General features: G+C 45.2%; 2 protein-coding genes across 2 annotated transcripts; one reads left to right on the forward strand and one right to left on the reverse strand.

Annotated features, from left to right (window-relative positions):
• Window positions 1-270: 270 nt before the first annotated feature.
• Window positions 271-5,808, forward strand: T265_03995 (hypothetical protein; the record flags this gene model as incomplete). Its single annotated transcript, XM_009168613.1, has 3 exons — window positions 271-676; window positions 1,480-2,162; window positions 5,195-5,808. 3 exons carry the CDS (start codon window positions 424-426, stop codon window positions 5,372-5,374), a joined length of 1,116 nt encoding a protein of 371 aa, XP_009166877.1.
• Window positions 5,601-13,843, reverse strand: T265_03994 (hypothetical protein; the record flags this gene model as incomplete). The annotated part of the gene is made up of 3 exons (XM_009168612.1): window positions 5,601-5,779; window positions 9,744-10,175; window positions 13,768-13,843. The coding sequence occupies 3 exons, from the start codon at window positions 13,841-13,843 to the stop codon at window positions 5,601-5,603; spliced, it is 687 nt and encodes a 228-aa protein (XP_009166876.1).
• Window positions 13,844-14,242: the final 399 nt, after the last annotated feature.

Raw genomic sequence — 14,242 nt, forward strand, 5'->3', positions numbered from 1 at the left:
CGAAAGGGTACCACAGCTTATGGAATACGTCTACTTTGGCGTAACCTCTGTCCAGGTGCGTTATGCTATGCGGACCGCAAATAAACCCATGATTCGGATTTCGCCAAACCTTTGATAAAGGTGAGTGTTATGCAGAAAACCCGAGATTTTGCGTTGTGCGTCAGTGTACTAAGTACGGCAGACGTGTTATGTCTCTCTTACCTGGTTACATGATCCCCACACTCTGCACAATCTATGGTTTCTTGGTTATCGTTGATTATTTATCATTCCAGTGGCTCTGTTGCATTGTTGACCAGAATATCGTGTTCTTTCCGACATTTTTCATATTCGATCAACTCGGAATGTTCCAGTATTATCCTACGGTGCATGGTCCAGTGAATATGTCTGTCCCTTATGGGATCAAATTCTTAAACTCCTGAAGGCATGGGTCAAGCCCTATCTGCACCAGTTACAACAAAACTTACTAGCACCTGGTCCAACGATAGTTACATCGTCGCTGCCTCATGTATGCAAGGCTGGCGTGTTCACATGGAAGACGCGCATACTTGCTTATTGGAATTGCCGGGGGATCCAAAAGCTGCTTACTTCTCTGTTTTCGACGGGCATGGGGGAACTAGAGTTGCTCAACATGCTGGAATGTACTTGCACGAAAAGATAGTGGCACAGCCAGAGTATGGTACGTTGAAATCTTCCCTTTCTCAGCTCCGTTAGGAGTTGCCCGAATTGGGACATTGTCTTCGCTTGCCATTATTTTCCCTTCGTTTTCGGTTTTCGGTAAAACGTCTCTGACTGTCACTGACTGTCTCTGACTTAATCCGTCCGGTTACCTCCGAGATCTCCTTGTACATATCACAAAAACACTTCTTATGCTTATGGGTACCTCCTTGGAGTACCTCGTCATCTTGCCTAACGTCTCTAAAAAAGCACATTTTTTGATGATACGTTGTTGAGCGTTTATAACATTTACTCGTTTGTGATACTTAAATCAGCTGCATCAGGAATAGTACAGTTATCGTTAACTAATAATTTGGCTCAGAAATGCTTCCTCGCGAGTACCCGTTGCATGAGCAAGAAGGGAACATACAACAGGCATCCTTCAGTAAATCTCATGTTAGAATATAGCCATGGGTAAATTTTATCTTGATGCTGGAACAACCAACGAATTTCCCGTCACCTAATGACTGTGCGATAGGCTTAAACTCCACGGGCCTACAACTGCAAAATTACTCACTAATCTTGATGATGCAGTTGGACATGATTTAATGATGGGATATTTTATGTTACAAGACATGGTAATTTGTCATTATTTTCCTTCAAATGTGGTTACCTGATGTATTATGTTTTCTTGGCTACTTGCTGGACAATTAGGAGTGACGTTCTGTTAAATGATCTCGTTTGTCTCACGTCAACTTATTTCCAGTAGGACTTCCAGTTATTACAGAAGTTAGATTTCTATTTTTTAATCTTTGTGTATATCAGTGAGGAATGATATCAAAGAGGCTGTACGACGAGCATTCCTATTGCTGGATGCTGAAATGCAGGCCGAGATGACTTCTTACACAGTCAATCAGCAAGTTCCCGCTGAAAAAGACTGTGCTGTTTCTCCTCGTTCAAGCTCCACGACGAACACTTCTCAATCATCTCGGGATTTGCCTCCAAAAGCAGATGCAGCAAGCTCTCGAGATGATCGAGCTGCTACAAATTCAACGCGCTTCACAAATCCTGGGGATGAGTTGGCAGGTTCCACTGGCATCATAGTATTGCTCCGAGACCAGATGCTGTACTGTGGTAATGCTGGTGATAGTCGAGCTGTTTGCAGTCGACGGGGTGTCGCGGAGCCGCTGTCCACAGATCACAAGCCGACACTGCGCAGAGAGAAGGAGCGTATTTTGGCCGCTGGTGGTTGGGTTGATGCTAACCGTGTGAATGGAAATCTTGCTCTCTCCCGGGCATTCGGCGATTTTGTTTTCAAACGTAATCCCCGACAAAACGCGGAGAATCAGATAGTTTCCGCAAATCCTGACGTGTATTCTCGTCGCCTATCGGCTGAGGAGGACGAATTCCTTGTATTATGTTGTGACGGTATTTGGGATGTTATGACTAATCAGGAGGTCGTCAGTTTCATTCGTCTACGACTTAGCTACGGAGTCACTCCGGAGAAAGTGAGTCACTTAGCTTGGTGTCTTCAGAACTTTACTATTTGTCTTGGTTTTCTCGTCTTGGGACCCTTAGTGCATTAAATAGCGTCAGACACGGTTACTGACTCCCTCCACCCATCACTTAGTTTTCTATTTCCGATATCAGAGACACTGTTGAGTCTTCAAAACTCGCGTCCAAGTAGTTTCTGATCAATGTCTTGTCGTCAGATATTTGGGCAGCATTGTCTTCAAGGAGATGAATACACCGGCATTTTCACTGATCCAACCGGTGATGATCGTGAGTAGCTAGGGTCCTATTTTGGTTATTACCCTCTTGTGGATAGGCTAACTTCTTGGATTTATGTGCCTAACCACAGCGGTGGTGGCAAGGCTCTCACAGATATCCATCCAGTGTTGGTTTCCACTTTTTAATCAACTCCTACACTACACTGTAATACCGTAAAATGACAGCTACTGGCTTGGTGCCTCGCTAGTCACTTAAACTTAAACGGCGCGATAATAGGTCCTTTGTTACCTTTGTTTGTTTGAACAAACGTGGTTTCACTATTAAACTTGGAGCAACCCACAGGTAATGCCTGCCTCTTGGTGTAAAGGTGCTATTTCTAGAGCTTCCTACTATGTCGTCATGCTTGGGACTGGCCAACGTTATCCGACAGTCTCCGGTGTGTTTGTCCGCCGACCTTATTCCGTCAGGTCTATATCGGCATCATCTGCTTGCATATGGCGTCCAGTTCGGTGCAACCCACCCGTGGTGTGCCTACAGTGCGCAGACGCCCAGCAGGTCAACCACTCGTCCACCTAAGACACCAGTTATATATGTTGTTCACGACGGCCTGTGCAGACTGAGCACCAGAAACATAAAAAGTAGGTTGGAGAAGTATCAGTGAATGAACATATTCCCGATAGGATTGTTACATGCTTTATCTTTGATATTTTCCGCTTTGCGAAATGGGTAGGTATGCGTCACATTGCTGGTGCGCACTCTCCACTCAGTTCCGTACTGAGCTTTATCCACTAGTGTTTCCAACCTTACCGTCTAGGTATATTTTGGCTCCAGTCCGGAGGCCTGGGCAAACCTACTCCTTGTGAACCTGTTGCCATTCGTACTCTTCCGGTACAGCATCGGTCCCGTCGTTCTTTCCAGTTAGCACAAAACGTAAGGCGTCGCGCTGACTTATGTAAAACTTGCCCTACCCATTCGATTCAGTGTCATGTAGGTCTGTGTGAGTGGACTGGATGAACCGAGCACTCTTGATGCATTTCTGGATTGCTACTAGTCGCAAGCAATGACTTGCGAACAACGGTCACCAAACACCAATATTTTCCGAACATATTCACTTCTAATCAACCGAATTTCGCCGCCTTATATTGGCATTGCACGTGGAGTGGCGCCAAATACGAATCATTCCGATGTGAAACATAGATGCTTCATGTTGATAACTACAGATCCAGCCTTGCCGATCCGTAGTGAAGCTTCTCAAACTTGTCCACCAGATATGGTGCAAGACTCCAGACAACTTCAAATTCATCCGTTTGGTCACTGCGGGTAAGCTGTGGCTGCCACCACGGCGCAAAGGATACTTCATTTTGATCGCAAGTTTATTCAGCTATGTCTGAATGGCCACAGCGCTTTCATCCTCTGGAGTGTTTTGATTAACTTTTTCTATGTCTAGCATTCCGCAACCTGAAAACGTTGTATCCCATCACCAACAGTACGACCTTTAGTTAACTTGTGTAGCAAAGCGTTATCAGCAGAGTAAAGCGGGACATAACTGTTCCACTCCAATTAAAAGGTATTATGGCTGTGGCTGTACACCGTAAAGCCTAACTAAATAACGTGTTGCGATACAATGATTTCAGGACAGCTACGTACATGTCAAGTACCTCACGTCGCAATGCACATTCACGTAGTCTATTTTGGTCATTACAATCAGTGGCTGCACGTCTGTCTAGGAACACCTCACTGATTGGCTGTTGTAATTGGTAGTGTCCTGTGGTCTAGTTACATGTAAACTATTGGTCGATGCACCCACATCCAACTCGGAAGTCAGTTTGTTCTCACGTGAACTTCTCACGTCATTGACACAACCTATTGAAACCAGCTGGTCATTGTAATATGACCCCTCGGTAATCCCTTGGCCGCTCTGTGAGCCTTTATCAAATATTGTTTCTACAGTAAACTTATTCCAAAAAAAGATACGTCCCCTTCAATCCAGATACTGGGAGATAAAAATCATCCCTCCTCCTTTAAATAGAACGTGTGTGTGGACATCCGGTTCAGGTGTCCTGTAGTGATAGCGGACAGGATATTATGGAGCTTTTAGCCTACTCTTATTAGCACTGGGAGATAAAAATCATCCCTCCTCCTTTAAATAGAACGTGTGTGTGGACATCCGGTTCAGGTGTCCTGTAGTGATAGCGGACAGGATATTATGGAGCATTTAGCCTACTTCTTATTAGAATATCGAGGGTATTCCTCCTTTTTTACCAAACCCACTCTCTAATTGAAAACAGAAATATTTGTTTTTACAAGTATTTTCGCGAAATGGGCATCGTTAATCTGTGTAGTTGAGTCCGGCTGTGACACGGGTGACATTATAGTCGGTCTATTTCCTTTCTGCACAAATTGATTGTGTCATTTAGATTTTTCACCTAGCTTTCCCTTTGCGTTTGGGTCACTTGTGATGCATGATCAATTCATGCGCGAAAGGACATCGATCTATTAGGTACACTGATAGCATGTTTGCGTCCAGTCCAAACAAATTCGGTTCACATAAGATACAGTAATCGATTGCGAAATTGTAGAGTGGGTTATCGGAAGGTCTGATGTGCGTGCCGAGTTATAGTGTTAACCACATCTAGTCCGCATAGATAGAAATGGTCATCTGTTCACGACTGGTAGTTCTGTGGTTTGCATGTACATATCTGCATAAACCCATGAGTCTGTGCTTATATGCCGCATATTTTTCCTAGTTCTTTGTAAAATTTCCGTTCCCAACTAGAACTACATTTTCAGTTTTGTTCATTGTTCATAGGTTTGTGAGGAATTGATGATGCGTTGTCTTGCTCCAGACTGCCACACCAATGGTCTTGGTTGTGATAACATGACGGTCGTCCTCGTTTGTTTGCTCCATGGCAAGCCACTGAGTGATCTCCAACGTCGTTGCAATCGTCCGTGCCCCTCAGGTCTCGCTGCTGACATTTTAGGTCCATGACTTCTCACCTGTTTTCTCACTTCGCCTATCTTTCTCAATGTTTTTGCCTTAGTTCTGCATGCCTTGAATGGTTTCATCTTTAGTCTTTTCTGTTTGCAGTCACTTATCTAGTTTTACGTGACGTTCTCGTGCAATACGTCGATACATGCCTGTTCATGTACCACACTGTTGGACGTTTTCATCGGAACTTTTACCAGACAGAAATAAAGATTTTACTGCTTTGTTTTCACCGAGAACTTGCCATGAATTGGTCGTTGATTTTGTGTTGATTTCCATACCCTTTGCACTTTTCCAATGGCTGCCAAGTGTGTTCTAGCCTATAACTGATTCCGTTGACACACCCGGTTCGTTCCGTAAGAAGCATAAAATCTTGGTGCAATAAAGCCACATTTGGTTTAGCAAGAACTGAATAACACCAGTAAAAATGGGAAACGAAATATCAGCAGATACTCAGAATGTTGCCACAAGAAGCGTTTCTTTTCGATTTTACACGCTTATGTTGACATCCGAGGGCCACCGGCAGTTGTGGAATACTGTACCGCCTCAGTAGTAGGTCGAATTGATCAGGGCTCACCAGGTAATGTGCCTGTTCAACCTTTGTTGTTGGATTTGTGGCTCATCCGAAGTCTGAAACAGCTTAATTAAACCAAGAGGTATCATTACACGTATGAACCTAAAACGCCCAGTCGATAGTTGCTAGTCTAGTGAACATTGACGGTTGCGTACCAACTCGAAGTAGGAGTCTTCGTTGGGACTACGCGTACATGAGCTGCTCTTTCTTCCGATTTTAAGGCATTGTGTTGACTTACCCCACTCCATCTGCTAAAAGTCTGAGCACTGTCAGCAAACAATATATCAGTACAGTGGGACAGGAATACCCCTCATAATGCTTGCACCTTTGCTTTTACTCCATGCCGTTTGGGTACCATCCAATATTTGCTACCTGTCATGGTATTTCGAGTAAATTTTGATTCAAGTTTAGAAACCACCTCTCAGTTTTCGTTCTACCCCAGTATGTGATTCGTAGCTCTTGATAATTTTATCCAGTTTTCCGATATACCATTCCGATTTGGCTACAATAGACCTCAGGTTCTCTCGTATCAATTCCTCGTTTGCTGTTACTTACTCTTGGTTCCTTACAGTCGATAATCCTGCCACAAACTTTCAGTTGCCTTCAAGAGCTTTGTGGGTTCCAAATGAGCAGTATGGTAATGCCTCGCTTCAAATATGTGATCACCTACAGAAAACGCAATTTAATCCGCAACAGCAACCTTTAAACCAATATATAATCAGTTGTGTTATTCTACAAAAGGCAATGTACTCGTTGTTCTTTTTTTTAAGCAGATTGGCAGAGATTTCCGGGTAAGAATGATGCAAAAATACTCCGTTCATACCTTTCCGCGTCGATCAAGCACCTTCATCGTCCCGTTGGATGGTGAAAGGTCCGATGTCAGAGACCTCAAAGCATACTTCTCGGCGAAATGAAAGTAAGCGTTAACCCTGGTCGTATCACTCACGTCGATTAAGCGAGCACAACCATAATTTGTACTCCGGTAACTACCGGGACGGCCCATAAACCCACTGGAAGTTATTCGCTTTAGCACAACAACTGACGTCGTATGACGTAACTGGCGGACAGTTATTTTGACTCGGAATCTACTAACAATAGTCAGTGTACCTCCCAGAAAGATCCTTGCGTTAGCAATCACTTGGTCACTGGGGTCATGACTGATCTTAACAACTAAGCCAAGGGAAAACACCTAACCTGTCCCTGGCAGGTCAGCTAAATCGACAACACGTTCAGCCAGTTGTTATGACGGCATAAACGGTAACCCATCTCGTCTTGAAAATTACCACTCATCTCTTCCAAGCCTTTCCCAATTAACTGAATACCAGTCATCTCGTTTCTTGGCGAATTAAGCGTCAGAAACCAACCAGCAACGGCCAACCGTTTATTCGGTTCCACCGGCATCGAGACTCTCTCCTTTGGAGCATTGCGCAGTTTTCTACATACAAGCTGACATATGAACGTCATAAATACGTTAAAGAGCCTCATTGAAGTGGTTGGGAAATGGGACAAGTTCTTTATGACGAGAATTACTTCAGTAAACTTTTGCCAACCATAAACAAGCATATCTTCACTGAATAACCAAGTGACACGGATGACCTTTGGAGGTATATCGGAAAATAACTGCCGCTCCGCAAACCAAAATAAAAAGTTGAGGAACTGCCTTGTTTGGATACACGCACGATTTTTGGATCCCTTATAAAAACCTTGGCACCGGCTGACAGGTCATTGCTTCTGTTCTTTCATGCAGCACTGACTTGACTTCGTGTCATTTGTTGAACGGTATCTCTGCTCCATTGTTCTTCGTTTCATTCGACTACTGGATACCTTGACCATTTCATCGTCCAAGGAACCGCAACAGATACTTCAAAATTTTGGATATTCCTTATTCGCGAGGAACCAAGCAGTTCGTTGAAGAAAATCCTGTCACAAAAATAGATTGCCCTCGATAATCCTCTTCCTTGTTAGCCTCAAGGTCACAGTGACCATATTTTACGAGACAATTTTCGTTCGCCTTTCCCGAACTTGTGTCTCAAGTAGCTTTCGGCCATACGTTATATACACTCAGAAGAAGTCTACATTATTCAGACGCCCCGTCACCAGTGAACTCGTAACATACGCACTAGCTAAATGAAACACATCTTCAATGAAATGGTGCGTAATCCCACAAACAATCCGAATCGCTAGAACGGCAAATGGGACGCGGTTTCCCATTCGAGGCACCCGTTGGCGGAAATTTTGGGAGCAATAGGCCATGTGGCAACGCGAAATAAAAAAAAAGTAGTCGAAGGGACTGCAAGGATTTTCACGCGTTTTCTGGAAGCACTGTGACCTTTGTTGCAAGTGGTTGTAAGCCCTAAGGGACATGATCTATCCAAGTAGCGACAGTGTCATTTCCCTAATCATTTTTTCGTGGTTGAATGCTCCTCTCATGTCAGGTAAAGTGAAAAAAGGATATTGGGCCCATCCTGCCGACGGCGCCTTACACCGTTATGATGTTCAGGTATCTTTATTGCAATGCTGTTCGAAGTTCGTGTCACATTTTACTGATCGATTTCTCTGTGGATACTAGGTTCCTTTTCGCACTAAGTCCGCAGCTTTTTTCAATCATTCTCCCCATTTCGTACCGCAGATGAGCGCCAGTCAGTTAAGATTTTTCGAAAACACCAAGAACAATGCACCAGTAATACATCATGGTGCTTAACTATCATGGTTGTACGTGGGCTAGGATAGTGCCAAGGCGCCAAAACCTAGACAGGTTGAAAATTAGGCTTCTCAACTAAAACCTTTCGTTAAAAATCCTGATTGTAAGACAGCAGTGGTCAAATTAAGACCACTCAATTAGCCCAAATTGAAGGAAAAACTGTCACAACTATTGCAACCTCCATTACAATGAAATAGATTTGGGCGAGCAGAACGTCGCATCACGATGAGGCCCAGTCAGAGACACCAGCAAGTGATGCTCAGATATCTATCGACAAACAAAAACGATATTATTACTAATGTTCTAACCAAGAAGTCGGAAGACAGTATTGGCAATGAAGAGTTCAGGCTGCCACCGTAAAGATAAGTTAGTTTACCCATATTTTGAGTATGATATGAAGCATCGGTGTGTTGGATTGTATTTCAATCGAAATATGTGGTGTTTGTTTGTGCTCTACAGCAGATGCTGGAGTTCATGACTTTTCTTCGGGAGGTAAAGTAGGTACTCCGGAAAGAAAATCATTGACTTATTATGGAAGTCTAGGTGACCACTCCAGGAGAGAAATCTGGCGGGGGAGGCTTGTTGCGAACCCTCCATTGGAACTGCCTCTCTCTATTTTCACATTAACAACAGTGTTAAACAGCGAAACCTCACGCCCATAGAGGCGAGCTTGGTTATCTGTGTAAAATCCTGCTCTGAGAGAAGACAAAGTAGGAGAGGTTAAGTGCCAAAGGTAAGCACCTCGAGTTGGTTACGACTAACGTTTATCCGGGTTAGGTGGGCGCAAACTAACACCAAGGATCTCGCTATTTACCAACCACATCTCGGAGCGTCATCGTCATGACAACTGATCTGCTTCAACGCCCCAAAGAATTATCTTTCCAGAAAGTGAATCAAAACCGTCGAGTTCGTCTGACTGATGGAAATAAGATAAATTAAGACTGTACAGCGAAATATCAGAAATAAAAATAGGGAGTTCGATAGCCAAAAAATAACAAACTAATTGGTCTTTCATCGCTTTATCTTTTATCAAAGGTGAAAGCTTTCGCCACAGCCACAGGTCCCCTTGACGTTCGGGTTATTAAACAAAAATTCACTGGCAAGAACTCCCTCTTGAAAATCCATTTCAGTTCCAAGAAGACTTAGTTGTGCTCGGCGATCAATAAAAACCTTGACACCATCTTGTTCCACCGCTTCGTCTCCCTCACGCTGCCCGTCGGTACAGAACTCCAACGTATACGATAACCCACTACAACCACGTGTCTTTACGCCGACACGCAGCCCAACAGCATCTGGACGTTGTCTGAGCAATTCCTTTATGCGCACAACCGCGGCCGGTGTTAGTGTGAGTGGCGCTTGTCTGCCAACAAGTGGTGACTTACGTGGACGATTCGTCGTTTTCACAGAATTAGAGATTGTATGGCAGGTGGAAGAACTGTAACTACGTGGACACGCCCAGAGAGCTGTATCCAACCTGCGGCCTGCCAGGAAACGCGACAGTCTGGACAACATAAGATCGGGGGGACTCGCTAAAAAACAAAGTACCGACTAAAATTAACAGGCAAATATAACACACCGAAACTATACAAGAAAGCGCAGTAGTGGTGCAGTACGTTAACAAGAGGTTGAAAAATAGTCCAATTCTTGATCTGAAATTATTTAATTCTACAGTCTCGTTTAAAGTGTTACAGACACCTTATGAGAACCTTGGTATACGAACCATGGCACTCACCATCCAGATTGTCAGGATTGTAGATTCACGCAGAAGCAAGAGTTAGGCCACCATGCATAACTACATAGAAAATTTAAACACATGTGTGTACACGGTACTTACTTCCACATCAGAAGAACCGTTCAATCAAAGCACTGAAAAGCGACGTGAATACAGTGGACTCCTGGACGTTCAATGCGCTGGCAATTCAAAACCAATACCGAGTTACGGAGTCGGACAGAGGCGAGAGGAACACTGTGAAGTGAACAATAATCGTTTAGCTGTGACACCCTTCAGGTGCAGGGCTACCGTGCAACACGAGTCAGGCAAGAGGGCTGGGAAATTGACAAGTTGCCTAGGTCTAAATAAAGCCACTGGAAATGTCAGAGTTAGATTCGGACCATGGACCTTCCGGTTAGCAGCTTCGAGCACTAGCTGCTCGAATCTACCCAAGCTCGTACTGCCTTCTATTTGGCCTTCGATATAAAATGTGAAATTGATGTGAGGCAAGCAAAAATGGCATCTGTGGGACGTAAAAGAGTAATACTCACGAGGTCACTTTACCTGACTTTTCCATGCCGGTTGTCCCGGATATGACCCCGAAACTAACAGGTGGCTAAATAGGAGTCGGGCAGGCAAGTGGTTTCTACAGAAAGTGAACATCTTCGAGCGCGATCGCTACTCTTATGATCAATCAATTCATGACATCTTCATCAACGATATTCGGTCTCATCCAAATAGGTAACCGTTCACTGAGAACCCTCTCCCCAGAGACTGTCGGCCTGCCTTGATCGTGATGAATAGTCCAGGAAATCCGTCTTGTTACATCGTGGAATCTTGCAGGGCCTCAACGGACACTGCCCAAGTTTATAAATCAGAGCCTTTAAAAGTCTGAGCATGGTTGCAAGTAACTGTTTAAAAAATGATTATTAGTTGTATCCCGCACCTTCGAAAGTGCTTTCAAACGATGTGTCGCGCAGACTCGTTACAGAGGAAGTCCTATAAATCGTTCAGCTATAACATCCTTTCGGTGTCTGGCTGCCATGCCACAAAGGAAGCAAGAGGACTGGGATACTGTCAGGCTGTCCAAGTTAAGACAGGGGAGGCCGAGAGGTAGAGGTCGGGTTTGAACCATGGGCCTTCCAAACCGCGCTCTAATCAGTTGAGCCATCCCGCCCCGAAGAAGTCCTATACGCTTCGATCTAGTGGCAGAGGTCTCCACTTAAGTGCAGAAAGAAATCGTATGTCCGGCGTATCGGTTCTGTTAATAAACCCTGGTTTCAAACTACTCATGCGTGGTGTATGAGGCGCACCCGACAGGTTCCGAATAGTTTATCAGCGATTTGCCAGGAGTAAAAGGTCACTTGGGCGTCCTGCGTAGGAGTGAGTTAGAAGAGGCAGATGAACTGGAACTTCAGTTGCCAGCTACCAGTGTTTCCGAGCGTAGTTTCGGCTGCGCTAAGGATCAGGCTCCTCCCTATTGCCCAGCACCTCAGCTACCTAGATGCCGCAAAGGGCGATCATCATCATCATTCTTAGGTATAATGACCGTTGTGGTTGTAGCTGCCACAGTTTCGTTCACCGATGGTTTGGGGAGGTGGGGTAGGTAGCTGAGCATTGGGGAATGGAGCTGATAAATTACTGCTCAAATACATCCCTGTAAGTGGACTGTTAAGTGGGGGGATTGGGAAGGGAGCAATCCACTGAAGGTAACAGCTTGGATGAGCACCATTGAGGGCGCGACTGGGCCATGTCTGACAATGTCTCTAACCATTGATATGGCCCGTACTGGGGTCCCGATCCAGGAAGACGGCAATAACCACAGTAACTAAGTTTGCTGTTAATGGCTTTCATACTTCGCTGCCAAGTCATTGTTTGACCACCTCTGGCTCTCTTCCATCCTTCACATGGTTGTGCGAAAAGAGCCCTTCGAGGAATTCGGTCGACTGGCATACGCAGCACGTGGCCAAGGCAGCGCAACATATGTAGTGTGATCAGTTCATCTATCGAGGGTGAGTTATTTCTCCCGAATACCATTCGACGAACTTCAGCATTGCTCATCCAGGGTTCCCACCAGAAGCGGACAATATTCCGAAGACATCGATGGTTACACATTGGTCTTTTGGCGTCCTCGGCGCGCAGCGGCCGGGGTGATGCTCAATACCATGCCAGCGAAACCCCTATTCACAAGATATCCCGCTTCAACCTTGCCAGACTCAAAGCTTGCAGTCTGAGACAGATCGGACAGCGAGAAGCATAACCTTTCACTTTCCAGAGTGAGAATCTATGTACCTTGTCTTTCAGAAACGTGTCTGTATGGTCACAATGTGCATTCCAAATTCCTAATCGCTAGCCACTCTAACCATCACTGAAGCTACTCTCAGGACTATGATGTCGCATCGTCTGGCCTACATTACGTGTTAACTGAACTCAGTCGACGCACCGAAATTGTGCTGCTCGAATGCATACACATCAAAAGCAGGATATTGGCCAGACACCCTTGAGTGTGTATTTATGGACTGGAAGTGGCGTGTCCAGGGCAACACGACCGTACGATTTAAGGATGCAACGCGCATACCAAAGGACGGGATGACTCATTAGAACACCGGGGCTTTGTGGACCTTCTACCGTTCGGTTCATTTCGTCGGTCATAGATATGAATAGAGATGAGACAGCCAGTATCCTTGTTGGGCACTACTTTTGTAGAGTCTTATGAAGAGCACCCCGTATATCGTCGCACGTCCGGAAATCTGGCACAATGGACTCATAATACTGACTTATACTGGTTCCTCTCACTGAACAAACTTGTCAACAAAGTCAAATGCGCCTTGAAAATCCAGGAATACCAAACCTGTGGTTCCTTATACGTATGGCGTTGTTGTAGCACCTAAAGAGCACGAATGTGTCCAGCACAAGCCCTGCCAAGCGAAAATAACACTTGCAACTCTCGAGTGAGTGTCTCACGAGCCACCATAAGGTGTCGAAGGACAGGTGACGCCAAGAGTTTCATTATGACGAGCCAAGCTGACCCCCTGTGATTATCGCAGTCACTACGGGACCTTTTTTTAAGAAACGAGCACTATTACTGACCTTCGTTAGTCGTCTGAGACAGTCCTCTTTCACAAACAGAGGCAAATGGATCAGACAAGTGCTGACTGGGGACTTCATCACCTTATTAGCAAAGCAGGTGAGAGGTCGTCGGAAGTAGCTCAGTGGCGCTTGAGAGATATACAGATATAAACCTCCGAGACAGTAGGGGGTTCCAGGTTCCAAGTCGAGTTCTTCAGTTAATCGAACCAGTTGGGTCCTCGATGGTTTCGCTCAAATTCGGTTTCCCAGTAACGGTCAGATGGATTGCCGGCACGCTGCGCCTGTCATTTCCTTAGTCTTCCATGTCCACCAGGATTCACGCTCGGCGCGTACGCCAAGATTCACCTGACGTCTGACAATTCGCCGGTTGAATAACGATAGGACCGGAGGTAGCATTTCTCGGGGGTTCCAGTAGTGTCACTATTCTGTGTGCAATCTAGTGCTTGAGTAGACCTGACAGTGCCGTGCCCCAGACGAAACTCCCGGCTTTGTGGGATGATGTGGAGATCCCGTTCCAGTTCAAACTGACATCCGCCAGTTGAGCACCTAGAAGAAAGACCAGATGACGGTTTTGAAAAATCCGTCCAACACCGGAATGTTGTGTCCTCTTTGATGTGCTATTAGTCAGACACGTTAGATCACCGAAATGGAGATCATCATCATCATCATTGTCAGCTGTAAGAACCAGGTACTGGTCGTACACTGGTTGTAGCTGCCACAGTTTCGTTCACCGATGATTGGGGGGGTAGGTAGCTGCGCATTGCACGCGCGAGCTGGTAAATTGGTGCATAAATC

The sequence above is a fragment of the Opisthorchis viverrini genome (genome assembly GCF_000715545.1).
Source record: "Opisthorchis viverrini unplaced genomic scaffold opera_v5_62, whole genome shotgun sequence".
Lineage (NCBI taxonomy): Eukaryota > Metazoa > Platyhelminthes > Trematoda > Opisthorchiida > Opisthorchiidae > Opisthorchis > Opisthorchis viverrini.